The following is a 21,945-nucleotide window of genomic DNA, read 5'->3' on the forward strand; positions in this document are numbered from 1 at the left end:
CTTGAGAATAGCATGAAAAAACCATGGACTCTTCAATAAAATATTAATACCATATGATAAAAACATATTTCTTTGGAGTACAGTCTATAAAGAAAACTGAACAATACTTTCTAAAGCCACAGCAAATACCCATTTATTGATAAAAGAAACACAAACTTTCCCTGGAAAACTCTAAATGCATGTTTTAGAAGATCAGAAGACAGGCAGGAGATCACAAGCCTAAAAGGGCAATTGTTAGTACTATTTTCTGTTTATAGTAGGACAACACAAAGCACTGTTCTTGAACAAAGTATGACATGGCAATGTAAACAGCAACCACCGTTTATGGGTTCCCTATTTGGGGCCTGGCTTTGTACCATGTACTTTATCATTTATCGTCTCCCAATCCTATCAAGTAGATATCATTTTCCTTATTTCAAAGATGGAGATGCTGAGGTTGAGAGAGGTCACAGAGCTACTGAGCCAGGTTTCCCACTGGGGTCTGAACACCATACGTCCTTGCCTTGGGAAAGAACGTCTATGTTACATGGCAAACAGTCTACCATGCTCTTCCATGATGACTGCTTAAGGTTCCAATAAATTCATCTTACTCTTTGCTTGAGGTTTCCTTAATCAGCTATTCCACCATTCACTTCTGCAAAATCTATCATTTTATTTAAACCATACAGTTCCAACCTGTACTAAGGAATTAGAAAAGTACTATTACATAACTGAGAACAGATTTTGAAAATCTCAACCTTATCATGATGGATTATTTCTATAACTATAAGTCATCATTACAGATACTCTTTGATGTATTTATAGTACCCACAAGGTTCACTGAATTCCAATAAACATTCACAAATAAAAACTACTCTAAATAGCCATTTAATAAGGATAGTTAACACCTATTATGAAAACCATTAATACTGAAGCCAGCATTTCTTAAAGAATAGTCCATAGGCTGCTATTGGTCCATAACTAATCTCCGGAAAATAACATCTAGAAACACAACTTATCACCTAAATTTCTGGCTTGAATTAACTCCCACTGGTGATTCACTCCCACTACGTCTCATCAAAAGCTATGCTGTTTTCTCTGTAAGTTTCGGTGAGCTTCTGGCTAACATAAGTAGAAATAAACTACAGTGGGGATTAAGAATCTTTTATCCTTCTAAGATAAAAAGTTCAATTCCAAAGATGTATGCAACACTGCCTGGCTCCAAAATTAATTATAAAAATAAGATAAGAATTATTTTTCAAGTAAAATAAAAGGAATTTAAAAAGGATATTTGATACTTTCAAGTACAATATTTTCCAAAATAGCACAATTTCCCCCCGTTTAAGCTTACCTTGAAGATGGCATTATATTTGAAGCCCTGAATTTTGTTGTAAACGGATTAGTTGACTCATAATCAAAATAGTCCTGACGATTTTCACTAAATGCATTAGGTGATTTCAAGTCACAAGGGCTATCAGATCCCCCATTGTTAAGTCTATCAGATCTTCTGCTGTCTTTTTTTCCAGTCACTCTTTCAAACAGGCTAACTTTCTCCCTTTTTTCTCTTTTATTTTCTTTTCTTACTTCAGTTGATTTTGAAAATAAATTCATGCTGCTGTCCCACGATTCGTTGCTTTCTTCAAATGGATTTTTCTTCCTTGGCAGTGTTGCAAATTTTTGGGGTAATGAAGCAGTCACATTTGTAAATGGGTCATTTTGTCTTCCGAAAGACGATTCACCTTCACCCACACTGCTGTCAGGTTGGTTCATTTTAGAAGTATCAAAGCTTAATGTTCTTCTGTGTGGAGATCTGAGACTTCCTGCAAACAATTTTGTAGTTAGTACATAATCAGTGACACATTACATCACACTATTTGACATGTTCTGTGTGCATACTGCTGTTTTTAGAATGAGAGCAATTAGCTATTTAAAGATATTAACCTTTTAAAATAATCAAGGAAAACAACCTTAAAATGCTAAGGTACAGCGGTATGTAGGCTAATAACAATTAGTATCTTGCTAGACAATTAGTAATTTACTCAGCTCAGAAAGAAACAATCACATAAACAAATTATAATGTCAAAACTAAAGGTTCTGCTTGGCATCATAGTGCTATAAATTCTCAGACTTTTTTTCATCATTAGCATTAAATTTACTTTCTTACTTCTGAACATTAAAGGTTTCTTTTCTAGGAACTTTCTGATGAAACGGAATATTCATTTATGCTTCAGGCTTTTGAGACAGGAGAAACGGCAGTTAAGAAAAAGAAGCCAGGCCATGAAAAGAAACCAAGACTCATTTTTATTCTCTAATAATATAAATACAGTACTGAATGCAGACAAGCTCTGCCTTTAATATACTTACCAATTTTGAGTACAGTAGGTACTCAATAAATATTTGATGACTAAATTTAGAAAATACTAGCAAGAAACTCCAATTTTTATTCTCTAACTTTGAAGTCGAACTTTAAAAATTAAGAGGGTAGTTCAAACCACGGAGGATCAACAAGAAAGAATGCATGAGTCACTTACCATTTTCCGGAACTGCTCCAAAGGAACCTATCTGGTGTCCCAGAAGATGCGTTTGAGCAACGGTGCCAGCCTTCAGCTTCTCCGAGGATACGTGGGCCCCAGTTAAATCAGACATTGAATGCGCTGAAGAGAGTCGCTGAGGACCCAAAAGGAAAGGCTTTTTTGGTTTAGATTTCATCTGTATTTCACTACTTGAAAATTCAGTATTGGCATCAGGCATGTGAGAACTTGGAATGATTGCAGAAGATGTATCAGAAAATGTCCCATCATTTTTTCTACCTTTCATCTTATCTTTTAATTTTGCAAAAGGAGATCTTGTTTTGTCCTTCATTGATAAGTCAAACATACTTGCTGTCATATTGTTCCTCATAAATTGAATATTGACCTTTATCTCACCCCTGTTTTTGGCTCTTTTTCCTTGTTTGGATTCTAAACTAAACCACCTTAAAGAGAAGGAAAAACTGGGTTGTAACATGTAATGAAGAGAGGATTATTGAGCTCTGTTGTATACAAACAGCTTTTTAGGTAAAGTTACTCTACATCAAGGCAATCTAAGCACTAAACGAGAAATTGTCAGCCAGAGTGCTTCTGGTTTTATTCAATGCTTCATTTAAAAAACAGATAAGTCTCTGTCATGTGGCATATACAGAAGGAATCAGTCTTTTTTGAAAAGCTATTTAGACAACTTTTTCTTTCATGATTTGAAAATCACTCATCATCAAAAATTCTTACCAACCATACATAGACTATTATGTTTCCATCTGGGGTAAGTGTTGCTAATGGCTGAAGAACATTTTTTAGCATTAAAAGACACTAAGATAGAGACCCTGAAATAATTCATCAATACAAACTATTTTTGAGCACCATAAAATGATAATGACTAATTTTTTAATAAAATAATAAATATTTAGCCTCTATCTCAAAATAGTTCCTCTGCAAAAGCTATTAAAAGAATTTTGTTAATATGGGAGACTACTCCATATAGTTTGCTAATCATGAAAATCGCATATGATATAATTTGCATTCATATAAAATGGGTCAAAGCCTCTTCCTGAATAAAATATGCAAATTAATAAAATGCAAGAAGTGACAAATAGTCATAAATCTTGTAAAGCGTTTTTGATGAAAAAAGAAAGCTTACGTGCTTCCTCTTAGAATCTATTTGTTTCATTAACTATTGGTACTGTGACAATACCAAATAAAACTTATTTTAACTGGAGCCATATCCTATGCTTTTAGTCACTTCAGTGAATTACACTGCCCATTTTTAAATGATGTGTAAGAAGCAAAGTTTATTTTGGTTTTGTTTACAGTATTTTTATCCATGAGAACCTCTCCAGCTGTTGGTGTCACAAATGGTCAGTCTACAGGGCAAACAGCCAAAAAAACTACAAACGCCAGCCTAGAAGAGAGTTTCCACAATGTTTTCACATTACTTAACAATGAAGTACATTATCCGTCCTGTATATATCTGATATATCCCGTATATATCCGTATATTATCGGAGACAGGTCATCATTTAAATACAGCTCTGCAAGTGTTAAATTTTCTTAGCTACAAAAGGAACTCTGATCTAATTTTACAGGATATACCAGAAGAAGCTACATTTACTATCAATTGGAAGACTGGTTCAAAGGCCTTTCCAGGCAAAAGAAAACTGGCACATAATACATATACCAGCTACATCTTAGCAAGTAACATGCAAGAGAAATATTTTCTATTTAATTTGAAGCAATTCAATCAATTAAGATCTAGTTGCATCAAAACAAGCAACTTTTTAAAGAGAATATCTTATAATAGAAAGCATTAACATGAGACCCTAAATAGAGAAAATCCCTTATCTGAGGCAAATGGTGAAATCTGAAAACTCAGAGACTAGAAATAAAAAATTACAGCAATAAATTCTGTGGAATAGAGAACCTTCAACAAAACAAAGTTGAGCACTCGAAAAGCCTGGAAATGAAGCAAGGTTATATATCCAATTATTAACTCACAGTTTGGGGAAACAGAGCATTTTCCATGGGGGAGAAATCCTTCCGATGGATGGCCCATGAGAAATACTCTATTAACAACTCAGGTTATATAGAAAATAGGTGAATCCACTTTGCAAGAAATGCACCCCCCAACCCCACAAATCCCCAAACAAAATGAACCAAACAAAAACTCCAAGCATATAGGGTTTGCATGTGTATAACAAATCAAAGCAAATCTGAGGAAAAAATGAAGCAATAACCCAATAAATGTAAGGGAGTAAGGGTAATCGAAATTCATAAATTTTAGAAATGAGACCAAATAAATCATCTAGTCTAACATCCTTATTTCACATATGAGGAAACTGAGGCACAGAGAATAAGTAACTTCTCAATGTCAGATCGGAGTCAACAAGGAAAATAGCCAAAATTGATGAATAACAGCTGCATGAAAATAGTAGTTGTTTTGTATCTAATGAATCACATATGTCAATAAGGTTAAACGCATACCAGGTTGTACCTTACAGGACACTGTATTTAATCAGGAGACATGAGAGCCAACAAAGAAGGCAATGTAGGTTTTGTCCTGCTAGACTGTAAGCTCCTTGAAGGCAGTGTGCCTCGCACTAAATAAATGTTTACTGAATTTTCATTTCTAGAACTATATTCTGAAAACAGCCATGCTACAACCCTGTGTGTGTGTGCGTGTGTGTGTGTATGTGTGTATGTGTTGCACTGTTTTGTTCTTTGGTAAGGAAAGATAAAGACTTAGGTAAGCTTTAATGGATAAAGCAAGTCAGTGTTTGAATATAAACTGTAAAAACAGTATTTTCCTTCCTCCTCGTCAAAAAAAACCCTCCAAAAACCCAACTGCGAAGAACTTTAATATACCAACTGAAAATACAGGCATGACAAATAACTCTAGCTGCTTTGTTTTGAAAGTGATATAATAGGGAAGTCTTAATGAGACCTTCAAGAATCATTCCAGAGATAGCACTTGTTTTCCCAGGCTTCAAAAAGATAAAATGAAGACATAGCATTTGAGGCTTAGTGGATTAATGCTGATTTTTTTTTCACCTCTGGAGTGCTGGATTTAAACTGTATATGGCCTCTGTTCAATTTTTAGTGGGCACAGGTCCATGTTCAAAAACCACCACACATGTGGGAACTATTCCCAAGCAATTGGTACTGTGTGGTCAGAAATGGGACAAGATTGGCAGTAAGGGTGCCAGAGGCCAGGACGCAGGTGCACTGCAGAGCTGCACACAAAAGTCCTAAAATCTGCATGTGCTTGAGTCATACCTAACTCTGGGGACTCTGATAGTTACTACTTTTCATGAGCATTTAAAAAAAAAAAAAATCAACATCACCCACTTCTGCTGTTAAAAAAAAAAATCAATCGGTATTACATAACAGCATGAACTATTTTACCATTCTATTATTAAATACTGTATTGTTTCCTTAAATCTCGTGCCAGAACCGACCCAGACACCCATTAAAGTGGGAGATACAGAAGTTCTCTTTCCATGCCCCACTCAAAGTGTTCTGGCTCAGGCCCCTCTTCCCCTCTCCTTGAAAGAAAAAAAAAGGCTTTTAATTTCAAGGTATAAAAATAAGTAAAATGATAGTTTTAGCCACCACACTTCTTGGCTTGTCATAACACAACTGGAAGACAAGCTGTAAATACTTGTCTTCAGTGTCAAGAGTAGAAACTGTCACACCCAGCAGTTCCATGGGACTTCTAAATCAGCTGGTAGCCTTCATCACTCATACCGGTTTTCTAAAAAGCACTTGGGAATATGCTGACAAGGCTCAACAATGTGCAGAATATTAAATATCTTTCTTGCAACACACCGGTGACTCAAGTCTGTCTCTTACTGGGCCATATGTACAGCTGTGCTGGAAAAGGAAGCTATTAACTATATTAAAAAACTAGAAATATTACCAATAAAGAGATCTCATCAAATACGTGGTCCCCATTTACCCACAAAGAAAGAAAATGTTAGGGATTTAATAACATATGAAAATCACTTTGAATGCAATAACATCACAAGCGCTCTTGATAACATTTAAAAGCATTTTCCTTCCCAAAAGTTCTAATCCATTTCATATAGTAGCCAATAGAGAATTTCTGTAAGGAGACTACGATATTGGAGTATCGCTTACAGCCAACTTTATTGTAATTGTGATGCTGCCAAAGATAAGGAGTAAAACAAGAAGAAACTTTAAAAGCTTATTTCATCCTCAGAATCTCTGGGTTCACACAGTTGGGCCTACTTTCACTCGGAAAACTTATATTTCAGAGAAGGCCTGTAGTATATCATCCATTAACACTAAAAGTACGGAAAATGCAGTATGAAATTTGAAGATGCAATATACTTAAAAGTTTACATTCAAAACACTTCTAAATATTATTTAGTAAGGTCATCTAAAATTGGCAATTTGAAATAAATTATTTGGTGATTATCCATTTTTCAGTTTAAATTTGATGAAGAACTCCTCAGAAGTAACTGAATGCTACTTTGTAGGTATCAAACAGTGTTATTAAAATCATTGATATATATTCAACTTTACACTTTTCTTTAAACCCTTTTCTCTCCTTTTAAAATATTTTCATCTCTTCAGTTAAATATTTACCATTTTCCTCCAGCATTCCTAGTATTACTTATCTCTCTACCCTTTTATCCCACATATATTAAACCAAAGACCTGATTAAAAATTTTTTTTTCAATAAAAACTCCAATCAAGAGAATCTTGCAGGAAGATATGTACAGAAAGAACATGAGATGGCTGTTTTAAAATATAAGAAAATAACATGAACTTCAAGAAAGTTATTATAAAAGTTCTTCTTAAAAGCATAAATAAATTTCAGTTATAACTGAAACAGCAAAGCTATTTTTGAAATCTGAAGTCCTCATAAATTCAACCTATATTTTTCTCTCACTAATTACATCAACTTTAATGTTTTCTCAGACTAGAGAAATTATAAGTTTAAGCAAGGGGTGAGTATCTCTATCTCAGAAAACATACTATTTTCAATTTAAGACATATATCCTAGTTTTTAACTTATATTATGGTTTTTTAAATTAGAATACATCTAACCTAAGTTTGTAAGTCATATTAAAAAGCCCATGTTTTTATTGAAGATGTCATTAAATCATTTCATCACAAGAATTTAATCACTGTCTCCAATCTGACTAGCATTTAATATGGTCTAAACACACTGGCTTTACAGAACTAACTTTGAAGTAATTGCATTCAAGGTTGAGGATATCTGTACATACTTTTAAAACTTTTCTTTTAATAGCTTTAGACTCCATGAAGATGTACTGACCCTTAAATCTGAGCTAAAATAAAAGTCAACTGTGTTTATAATGATGAAATAAAATACTGAGTTCTAAATTTGGTAATTTACCACTTAACAGCTCCAGAGTTCAATTAAAAAAATATATATATATATATAAGACGTCATATTGGCAGACTTAATTTTCTGATGTTCTATTTTCTGAAAAACTGTTCATGTTTAAAGATTGTAACAATTTACATATATGTTGTTTTAATTGGTCAACACTATGGTCCAGTCCTCTTATTAAGCAGTGAAACAATGTTTACTTAAAATCCTGCGCAAAACATTCAACTATTGAAGATGTTTACCTCAAACAAATGAGAGAGTAATGGATCATTAAAGACTCCACTTAAAAAATGTTTCTTCACAAGGGCTATTTTTACTTCAGATTCATGCAAATATGGTGTTTAAAACTGGGTCATATTTCAGTCCAAAAACCAATGCCCCAGATAGACAAATAATTTCCAAGAACAGGAAATCCATAAATGAGATAATAGTTAAACTCCCCCCAATTCAAAATAAATTACATAACTTACTCTGTTTTCCTTCTTTGTTTGTCCTCAAAGATGTCATTGAGATTGATGGCCACCTGCCCTAAAAACTTATCCAGACCCACCAGGGACCTGTGCATAACTATGAGGAAAAGGATGTATTTCTCTGGATTCCCCTGCATTAGCAAACCAGGCAGCTCAAAAGAGGCCTCTTCCTTCCAGACTGGCTCAAGGGTTTTCTCAGCTACAGACGTGGAGTACTTTTCCTTGCCCAGCTGAATTATAGTGTATGTGTCATTGGTGCCACTTTTGCCTTTTGGCTTAAGATCTTTGGCTTGGAGCACTGTGACCTGCACGTGGGTTGGAAACCACTTTTGGGCTTGCTCGGAAAGCATCATTCTGTCCTTTTTCTCTGCACCGAGTTCACCAGCGCAGGCAGGGCCCCTCCCGCAGGGAGAGCCTGATTCCTTAAATCACTGCATCCTAAGGACACTTAACGGAGACAGGCAAACTCACAGCTGCCCGACTTCCCTACGGCTGATGTCCAAACGGCTTGCTGGGGCAGCCTGGGGGCACAGCTGCTCTGGGGGTCCCCTTTCCTCTGGAGAAGCACAGGGGCCCACCATCACCTGGCCGCGCAGTCCAGGCCTCCGCGCGGAGGCCCGCGCCTCGCGTCCGCACCTCCACGCTCCGCCGGCCCCGGGGACTGGCCCTCGGCGGCGACTGGTGGCTCCCAGGCCTCCGGGCAGGTGAGGCCAGGCCGCCAAGGCCCGAACGGAGGGCGGCAGAGGTGGGAGGGCGCCCCCGCCCCAATTCGCAGCCCCGGGCTTTCCGCCCGCCTCCTCCGCGCCTCCCGCCCGCCCGGCGCTGGTCCGCGGGCCCGGCTGGGCTCCTCCTCCCGACCCCGGTAATACGAACCGCCGGCGGCTCGTGCGGCCTCGCTCCCTCTCGCAAACCTCTCCCGCCTCCTCCCCCTCGCCTCGGCTCCTCCTCTCGGGCGGGCCTGGGGGCGGGGGCGGGTCGCTGTGGGGTGGAGTGGGACCGGGGGCGGGGGACGCTGCAGCTCCGGCGCGGAAGGACCGCGGGGTGGGCCGCTGGCGGAAGGACGGCGGGCGCGGGTCTCGGCCTAGCCGAGCCGGCGGCTCCTAGCACCAGGCGGGCGGCGGCACTTCCGGGTTGTCCTTCTCCATCTTGATCTCGGGAATGCGACGGGGCGGGGCAGGGCCGGGCGGGGCCCGGGGTCAAGGGTCAGCACCTCCCCGGTTGCCGTGGTGACCGGGGGCGTGTCGCGCGGGCGCTGAGGCCGTGAGCTAGGCGCCCAGTGCTGGAGGTTCCTCGAGCAGGGGGCCTCTGGGGACAGCGGGAGACTGCTCCGAGAGGAGGCAGTCAAGGCCCAGGGCACGCCCGGTCTTGGGAGAGACCCAGTTTCAATCTTTGGAAGCTGTCTTTGCTGTACCGTGGATGCCCAGTGCCTGGCACCGAGCGGGCGTTGGATGAGTGGTGGTGAAATAAATCAGTCCCTTTAACTGGCCGAAAACATACTTTTCCCCAACCCCTTATCCACTCTTCCCTTTTTGAAAGGAGAGAAGGCTGCTAATTGACTGGAATGACATCCCCCACTCAGACGACAGGAAAAAGGGAAGCGGATAAAAGATTCCAAAATCCTGGGAGGCACTGGGCTGGAGTCAGAAGACCTGGTTCTGATCCCACATCTGCCACCGTCGAATGTATGACCTTGGTCAAGTCATTTCCCCTCCCTGAGCCTCGTTTTCTTCACAGGTAAAACAGGTCTCCGTAAAGTCTGAGACGCCATCGCCACTCTGTGGGCTTACGCGTCCAAAGGACCCCCTTGGGCACTCACAGTCTGTTAGTCTATCTAACGTCAGACGCCAAACGCAGAGGTGATTCTGGTCGTATTCGGCTAAGTCAACTAAGAAAAGCAAACAGCCTCCCTCACCAAGGGCAACCGACAAGTTCCTTACCTGCCCTCTGCCCTGAGGGCAAGTCCTGAGGGACACCAGCGCTGTTGGAATGGAAGGGACGGTGTTAAGAGAAGAAAATGTGGATGTGTTAATACTGCATTTTTTCTGAAATCAGCCTGATCTAATGGGAAAAGTTTGGGTAATGACTGATGAGTCAGGAGCCCTGCTTGATGTCCTGACTGCCAGAAATTCAGTACAAAGCTTGTGATGGGCACTTAGCTTCCTGAGACAAGGAAATTAGATTCTGGGAGCCTGGATTTCCTAGTCCATAAATTGTTGATAAAATTGCTACTATAGAGTTGGGAGGGGTATTAAGAGATTATACATATTCATTTCCTGGCATAGTATGGAACATAATTCTAAGTCTCCCTTCCTCCCTCTATTTATTACAAGATACATTCTATCTTTATTGTATTTATTTCTGTTCATGTCTTATCTTCCCAAGGAAAGTCTAACCTCTTTGGATTGCCTTGTGTATCATGGATCATCACTTCACAGTGTTTAGCAGGCAGTAGACAATTATTGAATGCCCTTCTCCCTTTACAAGACTAATTTTGAGAGTAAAACAATATGATAGATGTGTATACACTTTTCCAACTTAAAATGACTATAAAAGTGTAAGGTATTGTGTTTATTATTTTCAGGCAATGTTTAAAACTTTTCAGTTTGGGGAGAACATTGTGTTCTCCATGTTTTCTCGCTATCCTCATGGATACTAGCTGCAGCACTTAAAACTCTTAAGAAACAAGGGTCTTTTCATTACTTTTTGAATGGAGGTATGGGAGGGCCCAATGCATTTGTGTCAGAAGAGCAACCATACAGTTGGAAAACCTTAGGGGGAGAGGGGATAACGTTATATATTATTTTAATCTTATGGAAAGAAGATACTCTCCTGACTCTAAAGGACAGCACCACAAACCTCAAGACTACTCAGATTCTAGCACGTTCTTTCAGGGACCCACTGACACTTGCTCGCATCTATAGATTTCATTTATTGGAAACCACAGTTTTTTAGTGCTGCTTACACACAGTGGCTGGTGTATGTTCTGCATGAAGTAGGCACTCTAAAAAGAGACATTAGATTAATTTATCACCAAGATATTCAGGGAACCAAACTACAGATGAATCTTGAATAATCTTGAGCCATCTAGAATGAAAAGACCTGGTTTTAGGTCATTCTGATGAAAGTTTACTATAAAATGTAAAAAAGAGGCAGAATTTTCCATCTCTGAGAGACAGTGTATGAAAAAGCCATGTGTAGAAAACAGAACAAAATCATCATACTGTTAATATTGCACCTGGATCCCAGAGTGGGCTGTTGTCAACCTGAAAGAAAAATATTCTCAGGGATTTTTAAAGGGTGCATTGGAATAGTCAACAGTGAAATTTCAACCAGTATGTCCAGGGAGAAATAAATTGACACCCGAAACTTACAAAAACAAGATAAACATCATGAAAAAAACTTAAGTGTAGAATTGTTATAAATTGCATTTTAAAAGTCGTCATGTCTCTATTAAAAGCTGTAATTAAATAAGAAATAGGCAACTATAATAGTGAATGTGTGTTTCTAAAGAGCTTAAAATTGTTTGATAAGCTTTATTAATGATTATAAACTTGTTTACAAGTATCATTTCACCCATCTGAAATATAGCCATCTCTAGGGTGGAAGTTGGCAGCAATGATTCACAGCAACGCAGTAACAGACTTCAACAAAATTCAGGGAATACTCTAAAAGCAAGAGCTGAACAAATGGAATTACTAACATCTCTCCCTGTTGCACCTAAATTTCTTTTGAGTTTTCCCAAAACTTGGCTAGAGCCAAAATTGTTTAGTTTTACTATCTGGCAAGATCAGAAGTCATGGCTTAATGTTTTAAGCCAAAATAAAAAAATAGTATATTTTTGCCCCGGAGAAAGCAAATAAACAAATCAAAATGAACTAAATAGAACTTGAATTGCATTATAAAAGTGTTTTTCTATAAGAAAGTGTTTTTTTTCTCTTTTGATTATTTGTATGAAGAGTAAAAACATGTCAGTCGAGTCAAATATATGGTTGGCTCACTGTGAAATATAATGGTAATTATGTAAGATCTGAGATCAAAGTGGTTCTACAAAAATGTTTATTGTCTTACAGTCTAAAGATTCTTTTTACTAATTTAAAAATATACAAGGACCATAATTTAAACAGGGAAAAAGGATTGCATTCATAAGGACAACATACCAGAATTAAAGGAGTCACTTTTTAAAAATTACCCTATGACTAATGATATGTCCAGAAATGTTTGGTGTAATTCCAAAAATCAAGGGCTTGGAAAAATAACATATCTTAAAGGAGGAAAATGCTGAAATTTCTAACTGTTAACAATACTGCTGCAATGAATAAAAATGATTTGGCCAGAAAGTAAAACTAATCAATATTTATTCTTCAATAGTGGAGGATTCTACAGACGAAAATATTTACTAAATGCTGTACCTTTAATAAAATCCCATAAGGAGACTTATTCTAAGCATCATCATGAATCTTTCCATTTTTTCCCCCTTTGGGCATCAGCATCTTCAAAATTAAGACTTGCAAATCTATTGTAGGACAATTATAGTGCTCTTAGTTTTTAAATAGCCCACATATACATTATGTACCAGATATTGTTTTCCAGATGAAGGTTCAGAAACATAGGGCAACAAGAAGCTTTCCCAATGTACCATTACAATCTTCAGACTTCAGATACACACACACACACACACACACATGCTGCAAATATACATACAACTCAATGTATATAAAATATATATACATATACAATATGGCAAAACTCAGGGTTATGTTGGCGATACATACATAGATAAACTCCACATAATCAGTAAAAAAGTAAACTTGGCAAGCCAATTAGAAATTATAATAGCTATTAACTAGTATTGGGGTTTTTTGGTGATTGTTTTGTTTCTATCATTGATTAATTTGTCTCTGGCATTGGGCAGTGTATGGACACAGTTTGTGATGCAGGAGAAGCAGTGTGGTGTGTAGTTTAAAGTGCTCTAGTCAACAGCCTGTATCTTAATCCCAGGGCTACAGATTCCTAGCTACATATCTTTAGGGAAGTAATTTTCCTTCTTTGGACCTCTGTTTATTCATTTGTAAAGTAAGAGTCTATAATAGGAACCACTTAAAGCATTTTCTATCATTTAATAATTTGAAGTAGTACGTCCATAACACAAAGAAGCAAATCGCATTATCCTTATCTAATTGAATTTGGTCAATATACTAAAGCAGATCCCTTTTTATGTAATTTATTAATGAAGGATTTTCTAATTCAGGAGAAAAAGATCTTCAAAATGAGAGCTCTCTCTCCCAGATGAAAATGACCATCACAGAAAGGAAGTAAATATAACTTTATTTATAGACCCTGCATGAGGAAATTGACACGAACAACTCAAGATTTGGAAGAAATTACATAAAGGGGTTTTGAAAAGTATTAAACTTTTCATTCGTAGTAATAAACCTAACTTCTATTCATATTACTTGTAGCTTTTTCAATCTATGAAGATATGCTGAGAAGGGTAAGAATTTGTGGACCAGAATTCATATTTGTACATAACAATGTTTAGTATGGATGCTTTTTAATTTCCTCTTCATGGTATCTTACTATTATGTTGTGCAATTTTTGTTTCCTCAACAAAGTCAATACATGTTAACGCACAGAACATGAACTGATTTACTTTAATACTTTATAGTATTGGGTCAAATGAATAAGCCCGATTTGATCTTTTCTCCTTCCAAAGGATATTTAAATTGATTCTAATTTTTCAGTATCATAGACAATGCTGCAGAGATATCCATATGTCTCCTATGCACATGTGCAGGGAATTTTTTTTTTTGGTAATCGTGCCTCTTTTTGACAACTGACAATGAAATTATTAGGAGTTTGTGAATGATAGTGTGAGAAACCCATGGGCCTGAGCATCAGAAGACATGAGTTCTAATTCTGGCTCTGCAACTAAGGAGTTGTAGACGTGACAAGTCATAATCTTTCTGTGCCTCTGAGGCCCCTTCCACCTCCAGAATTCTCAAAGTTATATATAAAAATAAATAGATAAAATACTGTACATAATATATTATATATTACATACAACATAATATATTATAAATTTTACATGTTGTATATAGTATATAATATCTAATAACATATCATATACGCATATATAATATGTATAATTTATAATATATTATAATTTAATAAATAGATATATTGTAATGTATAATGATGTTATATGTTAATATATATGATTTGTTTCTATGTATACATATATTGTATATATTGATAAAGTAAACTAAGTTTATATATGTATGCAATTACTGAAAAGCAGAGATTATTGCTATTGGAAAAAGATTTTGCAAATACACAGGTATCTGTCTTCAAGTTGTGATTGTCTCACTATCATGAGTCTTACTGAAATCTTCCAGAACATTGCTACTTGTATGGATTTATGTGGAAGTTAACAAGGACGGGATAACTTTATTATTGAAAGAAATGTTTATCAGAGTTACATAAACTTATCATCCCCGTACTCTGTAAACATCTGTTAATAGTTTTTCATGACCAGTTAAAATCCAAGATGGAGGATTTTTAGAAACAAATAATAAGGGATTAGAATTACAATATTTCTGGAACTAATATATATGTTCTTTGGGAGAGCATTAAACTGGTGAGCAGCTTGCAAAACCATTTGATGGGATGTTTTTCTCCCCCTACATAAGATCTACTGCTCTCTCTCCCTTTCTACTTATTTAATCTATCCAAAACAAAGTAGAGGACTTTAAAAGTATTTGTTATATTTTGTGTGTTTGATATAAAGCCTGGGGAAAAGCATTTCATTTTGAGGGCTAGACCCAACTCTTCTTGCTCCAAGGTCAGATTTCTGCTAAGCAGTTTTCAATCAGCCTGAACAATGTTTTAGTCCATCTGAATGTCTGATAATAAAAATAGTTTTGGCTTAGAACCGGGTGCTTATCTTTTACATTGTCTGGATTAGGTCACCTTCCGAGCACTTACAGGTTATGATATAGGGAACGATGATTTCAAAACCATATTATAATCATTTTCTAGTTATTGAAATGATCGTTGATGATCTACATAGCCAGAATTAAGCATCGGACTTAGTTTGGCAAAGTAGACCTAAAAGCAATACTTGATTCCAAAAAGTGAAGGAATAATGGAAGGAACATTGGACTGAGAGAGGCCATCTGGGTCAACCAACCAGCAGTATGTATGACCTTGAGCAACTTAAATTCTTCTTTAGTAAAATAGCAACTTGTACATTTCTTCTACTTCCAAACTTGGATCTCAGGTTATCCAGAACTACTTCCCAATGGACTCACATCAACAAGCAACTGTGTTTTACCGTGGTTGTTTATCAGGCTTACCCAGGAGGATAAATAAGGTATTTAGATTGTGTAATTTGTGCCTGTAACTGTGCTCTTGTAACCTGAGGTCTTAAGAAAAATTAAGGAAATTTTTAAAAAAAAACTCCTGTCCAAACTACAAAGTGCATTGTATGAATTTCTAAGCTCAAGTTTTGACTAAATCATCTTTGTAATTTCAAGGGATTTTGTTTGCCTTTTCTACATACACTTGGACATTGGAAAGGAATGGAGCAAACTAGCTTTGTAAAAATGAAGTCCAGTGCGTTAGGCACCTCAGGAGTCAAGGGCTTGCAACATTTTCTAAAACAAGACTTTCTCCAAAGCTCCTGGGATACAGGCACTCACTCAGATAGAAACATTCACTCAACTTTCATTGAGTGTCCATCCCAGGAAAGGTTTTGTCCCTTGGGCACTAACTACCAGTGTGACCTCTGGAAAATGATGTAAACTCTCTAAATTTAGGTTTGCTCATCTGCCAAATGGGTTGTTGGGAGGATGAATTGAGGGGTCATGTAAAGTTCAGAGAGGGCCTGGCACATAGGAAGTTCTCAAAAGATGTTCATTGCTATTGGGTTGGTGGTACAATTCCAATTCTCTTTGCAATGGCTTTCCTCATATCTGAAGGCAATGGCTAGCAGCACGGTTGTTCTGGGCTATTCTTCACCAAGGGGTTAAGGGTCTAGAGCTGCAGCAGGTGCTTCTCTAGCTCAGCAGGTGAGAGCCAGCCAGTGGAGACCCTGAGTTACTTTAGTTTCAAGCCAAACCCGATGTTGTTAGACACTTTTTTCCAAATAAAAATAAAATAACTCCTTAATATTTCAGACCTTCACTTAATATTTAATACTGACTTTTTAAAGTATCATTTTAACAACTTTATTAGACAGATTTTGAGTTGCAGAAAAATAACGAAGACTCCCTAAATTATGTACCTTCTATCTCTACAAGTAGCTGAATTAGAAACTTAAGTAATAGATCATATACCAGATAATATTTTAATATACTAGATTTCTACTTAGAATTGTGACGCATTTAAAAACAAAAGTATGACATCCTTTGGTACACCTAGTAACATAAACATTCAGTGACTAATCAGTGTTTTCGAACTCCCGTGTACCACTCTAATTTTAAGCATGTTATCTCTGTACTAATAATAATAGCTAATATTTGCTGATTGCTCACCTTATGCTAAATTCTTTAACATTGCATTCTCATTTAATTTGAAAGAGATAAAGCTATAGCCAACACAAACATCACCATTGCCTTTTCCTATCCCATCACAAAGAAGGAGGAAGGTTGTACAGTAGACTGTCCTCTTAGGCATTGCTCACACCAGGATGAGGCAGGAAACTTGGAAACCAAATCCTTCATATCCTTTGAACAACTCTTGTACCTCAATTGGCTTTAAGCATTATCATAGCATCCTTGACACAATCCCAGAGCCTAACACTGCTTTAGTGAAAGCGTAGAGACAAACAAAAGACAATTGATCTATTTTGCAGCTCATGGCATACTCCCTGGAGCAGCAGCCTGTTCTGTGGTGTTTGGCATCCACAAACTAGAGAGGGATTGTAATGTATTAGTGAACCCTCTCCATTGAAAAACAAGTCACTTTTGATATCACTTCATTCTTCTGCTTTCATAGCTCAATGTTGGGAAATTGTTGGGTTTTCATTCAGGAGACCAAGGCTCACATAGCACCTCAGCCTACTCATTATATTTATTAGACATTTGCTGGAGAGTAAAACACAATAATGTATGGAAAAACATGCTGTAAACTGTAAAGAATTTTACAAATATGAAATTTTATCATAGGTTTTAGTCCTGTCTCTCTCACATGCATACCTACTAGCATTCACACTTTTTCTTCTAGCATCAATAGTTGCTTAGAATGATAAGTGTTGGACAGATTTAAAAGAAAGAAAGTTCTAGTTTACCATCATTCAAGCTAAGTTCAACTCAATCAAATTTATAGGGTAATGAATAAATAATAACTTGAAAGCTACATAGATAAATATATGTGATGGGTCAAATACACTGTACTTAGACAGACTAAATTTAAATTTATTATGGAATGAGAATCCCAGTACCCTCTTGGAAAAACACACCTTAGCAAGCTCATGTGGTTGTTAAGGTTGATAATACGTTGATAACACCTTACGTGCTTCTCATTCTTAGTTATACCTGGTCCCCTTGTGACCTTCCTCCTAGTTTCAGGCAGCAGCTAGGAAAACCAGACTTACTGCACCAGGGTCCAGTATCAGCTTTGCCATGTCAAAGTAACCAGTAAGGGTAGAGATAACAAAAGCCAAAGTTTATGCAGTAAACAAAGAATTTTGGAAGAATGCAATTGATGGAAGAATTACACTGGACAAAGATTTTACTGGTCAGGGAGAAGGGAAAAAATAAGGATACTGGCACAGAAGGTCGAGCTTGTTTGATGTTTTTTAACGTGTGCATGGTATTTCTCTTCCTGCTTTTGCTGAGCATAAGAATTGGGCATATTGTTGATAAAGCCTCCAGACCAAAAGCGGTTATCGCTTGTATCTTGTCTCCTGGGAGGGTCCTTGAAGGTGTGCAAGGTACTAGAGCTCCCCACTCCTTTGCACCACGCTGCCTTGGAGCAGCTACTGTAGCAGTAGAACATCAGGGCAGGGGAACCCTAGGTAGAGAAGATCCAAGGTAACCCCCTGAGCCTCCTGTCATCAGAGAGGCACCAGAAAACTTCTGAGAATTTCATCTTCCCCAGAGAAGTGTGAAAATGACTAAGAAACCACTGGTAGACTTAAATGATCATCCAAATCAGGACTGGAAAGGATTGGAGTACACGGATCCAAGACCAGGAACCGACCACAATGGCACACACACATATTGCTGTACATAAGGAGATGCTATTGGGAACAGATTCCAACAGCCATGGACACACCCTGGCTGGTCCCCTGGGCCTCAAATTCAGTTCAGCCCTTAGAACTTCAGTTCTGTCCCAGGGAGAAGGGTAGGGAGGCAGAAATTATTACCCGAGTTTAAAACCTGAAGTTATTAAATTTATCCAGCTATGTTTTCTGGATGAATTTTGACAGGGATAGAAATGGAAGAATCAAAACAGAGATTAAGTTGAATAATAGGGAAAATAGTTACATTTCTTACATATCACCCCAGGCTGTGGCCTAAAATACTATACTCACTACAAGGGGTAATACATTATAAGCAAAGTGAAGTGATTGCCAGAGCCCATGGATTTGAGGGGTCCCTCCATGATGTTATAAGATGGTGTTGGATCCCCTTTTCTATCAGCTTACGGTGGTACATTAGGACTAAATGTTAAAATGTATTAGCATATATAACAAACACTACAAATGTATTAACCTGAAGTGATGTCTCTAGTGAACTTGGTCCTAAAAATCACCTGCGGTGGATTGGACACCTGACCTCTCAACAGCAAACAGGGAAAAGACGTAGAGCCTTGGTTGATTCCAAAGGCAGTTGAAATTGATATCATGGTGTGGCTTCTTGCAAAGTTAATGCAAATTTTGCATGCATTGATGGAAATATAGTTCATGAAGGTGCTCCAGTATTCTCCTTCACTCTGCTCTCCTGTTGCAGCGGATCACTGATCTGTGCCCCGACCTGAGGACATTTCCTCTGCACAGGCAATGCGTCTCATCCCTTGTCGTCTCAAGATTTTGCGTCTTCCATCCCCCCTTCTCCCTCCTGCATCTCAGCTGTTTTCTTCTCTACTGGATCAAATCTCATCAATATACATATTCTCCAATACTTCTCATATTAAAACAATAATCGCTCATTTGACCTTACATCCCCTCCAGCTACCACCCCACTTTTCTATTTCTTTTTGGAGGAAAACTTCCTGAAAGTCTTGTCAAGATTTGCTCTCTCTTTCTCCCATTTTCTACTGAAAGTGCTCCAATCAGATTTTGTCTTCCCTACTCTACACCTACATGTTGCCAGGGTCAATGGTCAGTCCTCATCTTATTGGGCAGATTAGCAACATTTGATACAGTTAATCACTTAAAGCTTTCTTTCATTCATGAGGTAAAACTGATGTTAGAATTTAGGGAGCAAAGACGTCTTAGAACAACACCAAGGTTCAAAGTGATGGCCTACTCTGTTGCAGTATTGGGTGTATTATAGTTTAATGTCATTGTGATATATGATGATTAGTAATGAAAATATAAACCAAGAGCTAGTTTCCTGTACTCATTTAGTGTATTTTTTTCAATTATATTTAAAATATGTTTTATATCCACCCACTGCTTCCACCATAAAAGTTATCAAACAGCCTATACTAGGTGCTTCTCTAAAAAGCATGATCACTAAAGACAACTTTTATTTGGTAGCTCTAACAAGGGACTTGGAGCTTGGACTTCAGGTATAAATATCTGCATCCTGGGACCTTTCTCTGGTTTGGTGATGTTAAGAGTCTCACAGACCCAGTTCAACTTTTCTTGAGGCAGGGCATATCAGAGTAGCTCTGACTCTATCCCCATGGCTGTGGCTGGATGGAGGGAGAAAGCTGGGACCCCACAGTCTGCAGAGGATTTCACCTTTATCAGGGATGTGGACAGAGCCAATTCTCTTGGACTAGGCTGTTGGTAGGCAACTACGATGAATGACATATAAAACGTTAAAACACAGACATTGAAGACTTTTGGTGTGGGTCAAGTTTCAGGGTCAAGCTTCACATAGGGACAAAAATGCATTCTACTTCTCAGCTTAAATGAAATAAAGTGTTCACAATCACTAAATGTAAGCTCTTGTAATGTCGATGCTGTATGATCGAAGCCCATATTACTCCAAGTATTTATTTCTATATTCTATTAGTGTTTGTAGATTTTTTTCTTTCAATTGTTGGACTAATAATGACTGCAAATTATAATTGCTAATATTCTCTAGAGTAGAAAGCTTTCAAATCACCTCCCAGCGTTAATACCTATTTAAAAAAAAACTGAGCTGCATTTGGAATTTCCTGGATTCTTCTGTTTGTCGTGCAAATATTCAGCTCTGCTCTTTTTATGATAATATGAAATAAAGTAGTTTCTCATAGTAACATTGTAAATCATTTGCTTTCTATTACATACAGCTGGTTTTATTACTGTAATGATTTTCTGTGAGTGCCTATTGCAGAACGCATAAGATGCAATGTGATATTCCTTTATTCAGAATTTATATGTAATTATTGTTTGCCCAGAAATAATGAGACAATTTGGAAATACAGTAATTTATTGTAATACATTTCTTTTAAATATGTATCTACAATGAGGGGGAAAAATCTAAATTTCTAAAAATGACATGCCATCTCTTTTTGTTGTATAGACTAGAGTTTTCATCTCACTGAAAATTCAGAATCAAAATCAAAAACAGCTGAGGTAGTTACTCGGGTGCCTTCCTTTAGCTTATTCAAAAGAATATAGGATGAACGGTAAGAATTAAGTAAACCACAAATTATTTTGGAGTGTCTGGTTTGCATTATAAATAAATTTTTCACTGCTGGTTGTTTTTTCAAAAATATTGCCTGTATTTTTGATATTCATTCCTGTGATCTAATGTAAACTATGTCCTACCAGTTTAACGTATTGTTTGTTCATGATTACATTTTTTTATTACAGTCATATGCTGTAAGTATTTCTCACTCTGCTCTTTTGGCTCTCCCCCAAATAGCAATACTCTTTAAGACATGTCATGGAAAGTGTTATTAAGAAAACTATGCCCCTTTCATGTTGGCATATACTAATTTCACACCTTGAATAGAGTCTAACCACATCAACAATGACGTATCCATTTTTAAGACGTGGAATTAAAGTTTATTTATTAAGAGGTAACAACAAAAAAAAGTCAAAATAGAGCATCACTCTGGCACGAAAATTTTTTTCCTTATTGGTCTGGACAAGAATTTTTAAATACTTGATGGTAAATTTATATTAGTTTGTAGTTTGGTTTGTGAACCTTTTCTTATACTTGAAAATGGTAAATTTAGATAATATTCTCATATTTCATTCTTAATTACAAAGGAAGTATCACCATCACAATGTATCCTGTATAACAGGGAAGAAAGAAGATTTCTAGTTATTGTCTGTAGGCCATATATCTTAGAAGTGTGTTTAATTCTCACTACAATGTTCTATTTTATTGTCATTTTCTTGGTGGCTCCATATGAAGGAGCAGAAAGTTTATAAGAGGGGGCAGAGCAGGGCAACACTGTACCAAGAAAGGTTT

At 37.3% G+C, this 21,945-nt stretch overlaps 2 protein-coding genes across 5 annotated transcripts in view; both read right to left on the bottom strand.

Moving 5' to 3' along the window:
* RAB11FIP2 (RAB11 family interacting protein 2) overlaps positions 1–8,720 on the bottom strand; it is a 40,140-nt gene extending 31,420 nt beyond the window's left edge. For all 4 annotated transcript variants that reach the window (XR_004481287.2, XR_007471477.1, XM_004265785.4 and 1 more), the window contains exons 1-3: positions 8,363–8,720; positions 2,511–2,953; positions 1,331–1,799 (exon numbers count right to left, since the gene is read on the bottom strand). Coding sequence is in view for 2 of the 4 variants with exons in the window: in XM_004265785.4 (XP_004265833.1) it covers positions 1,331–1,799; positions 2,511–2,953; positions 8,363–8,715 (1,265 nt within the window). In the remaining 2 variants the exon portion in view is untranslated. The remainder of the gene's footprint in view (positions 1–1,330; positions 1,800–2,510; positions 2,954–8,362) is intronic.
* The window catches only part of FAM204A (family with sequence similarity 204 member A), a 781,024-nt gene that overhangs the window by 500,091 nt on the left and 258,988 nt on the right, over positions 1–21,945 (bottom strand). The window lies entirely within an intron of this gene.

This window comes from Orcinus orca, chromosome 14, assembly GCF_937001465.1.
Source record: "Orcinus orca chromosome 14, mOrcOrc1.1, whole genome shotgun sequence".
Classification (NCBI taxonomy): Eukaryota; Metazoa; Chordata; class Mammalia; order Artiodactyla; family Delphinidae; genus Orcinus; species Orcinus orca.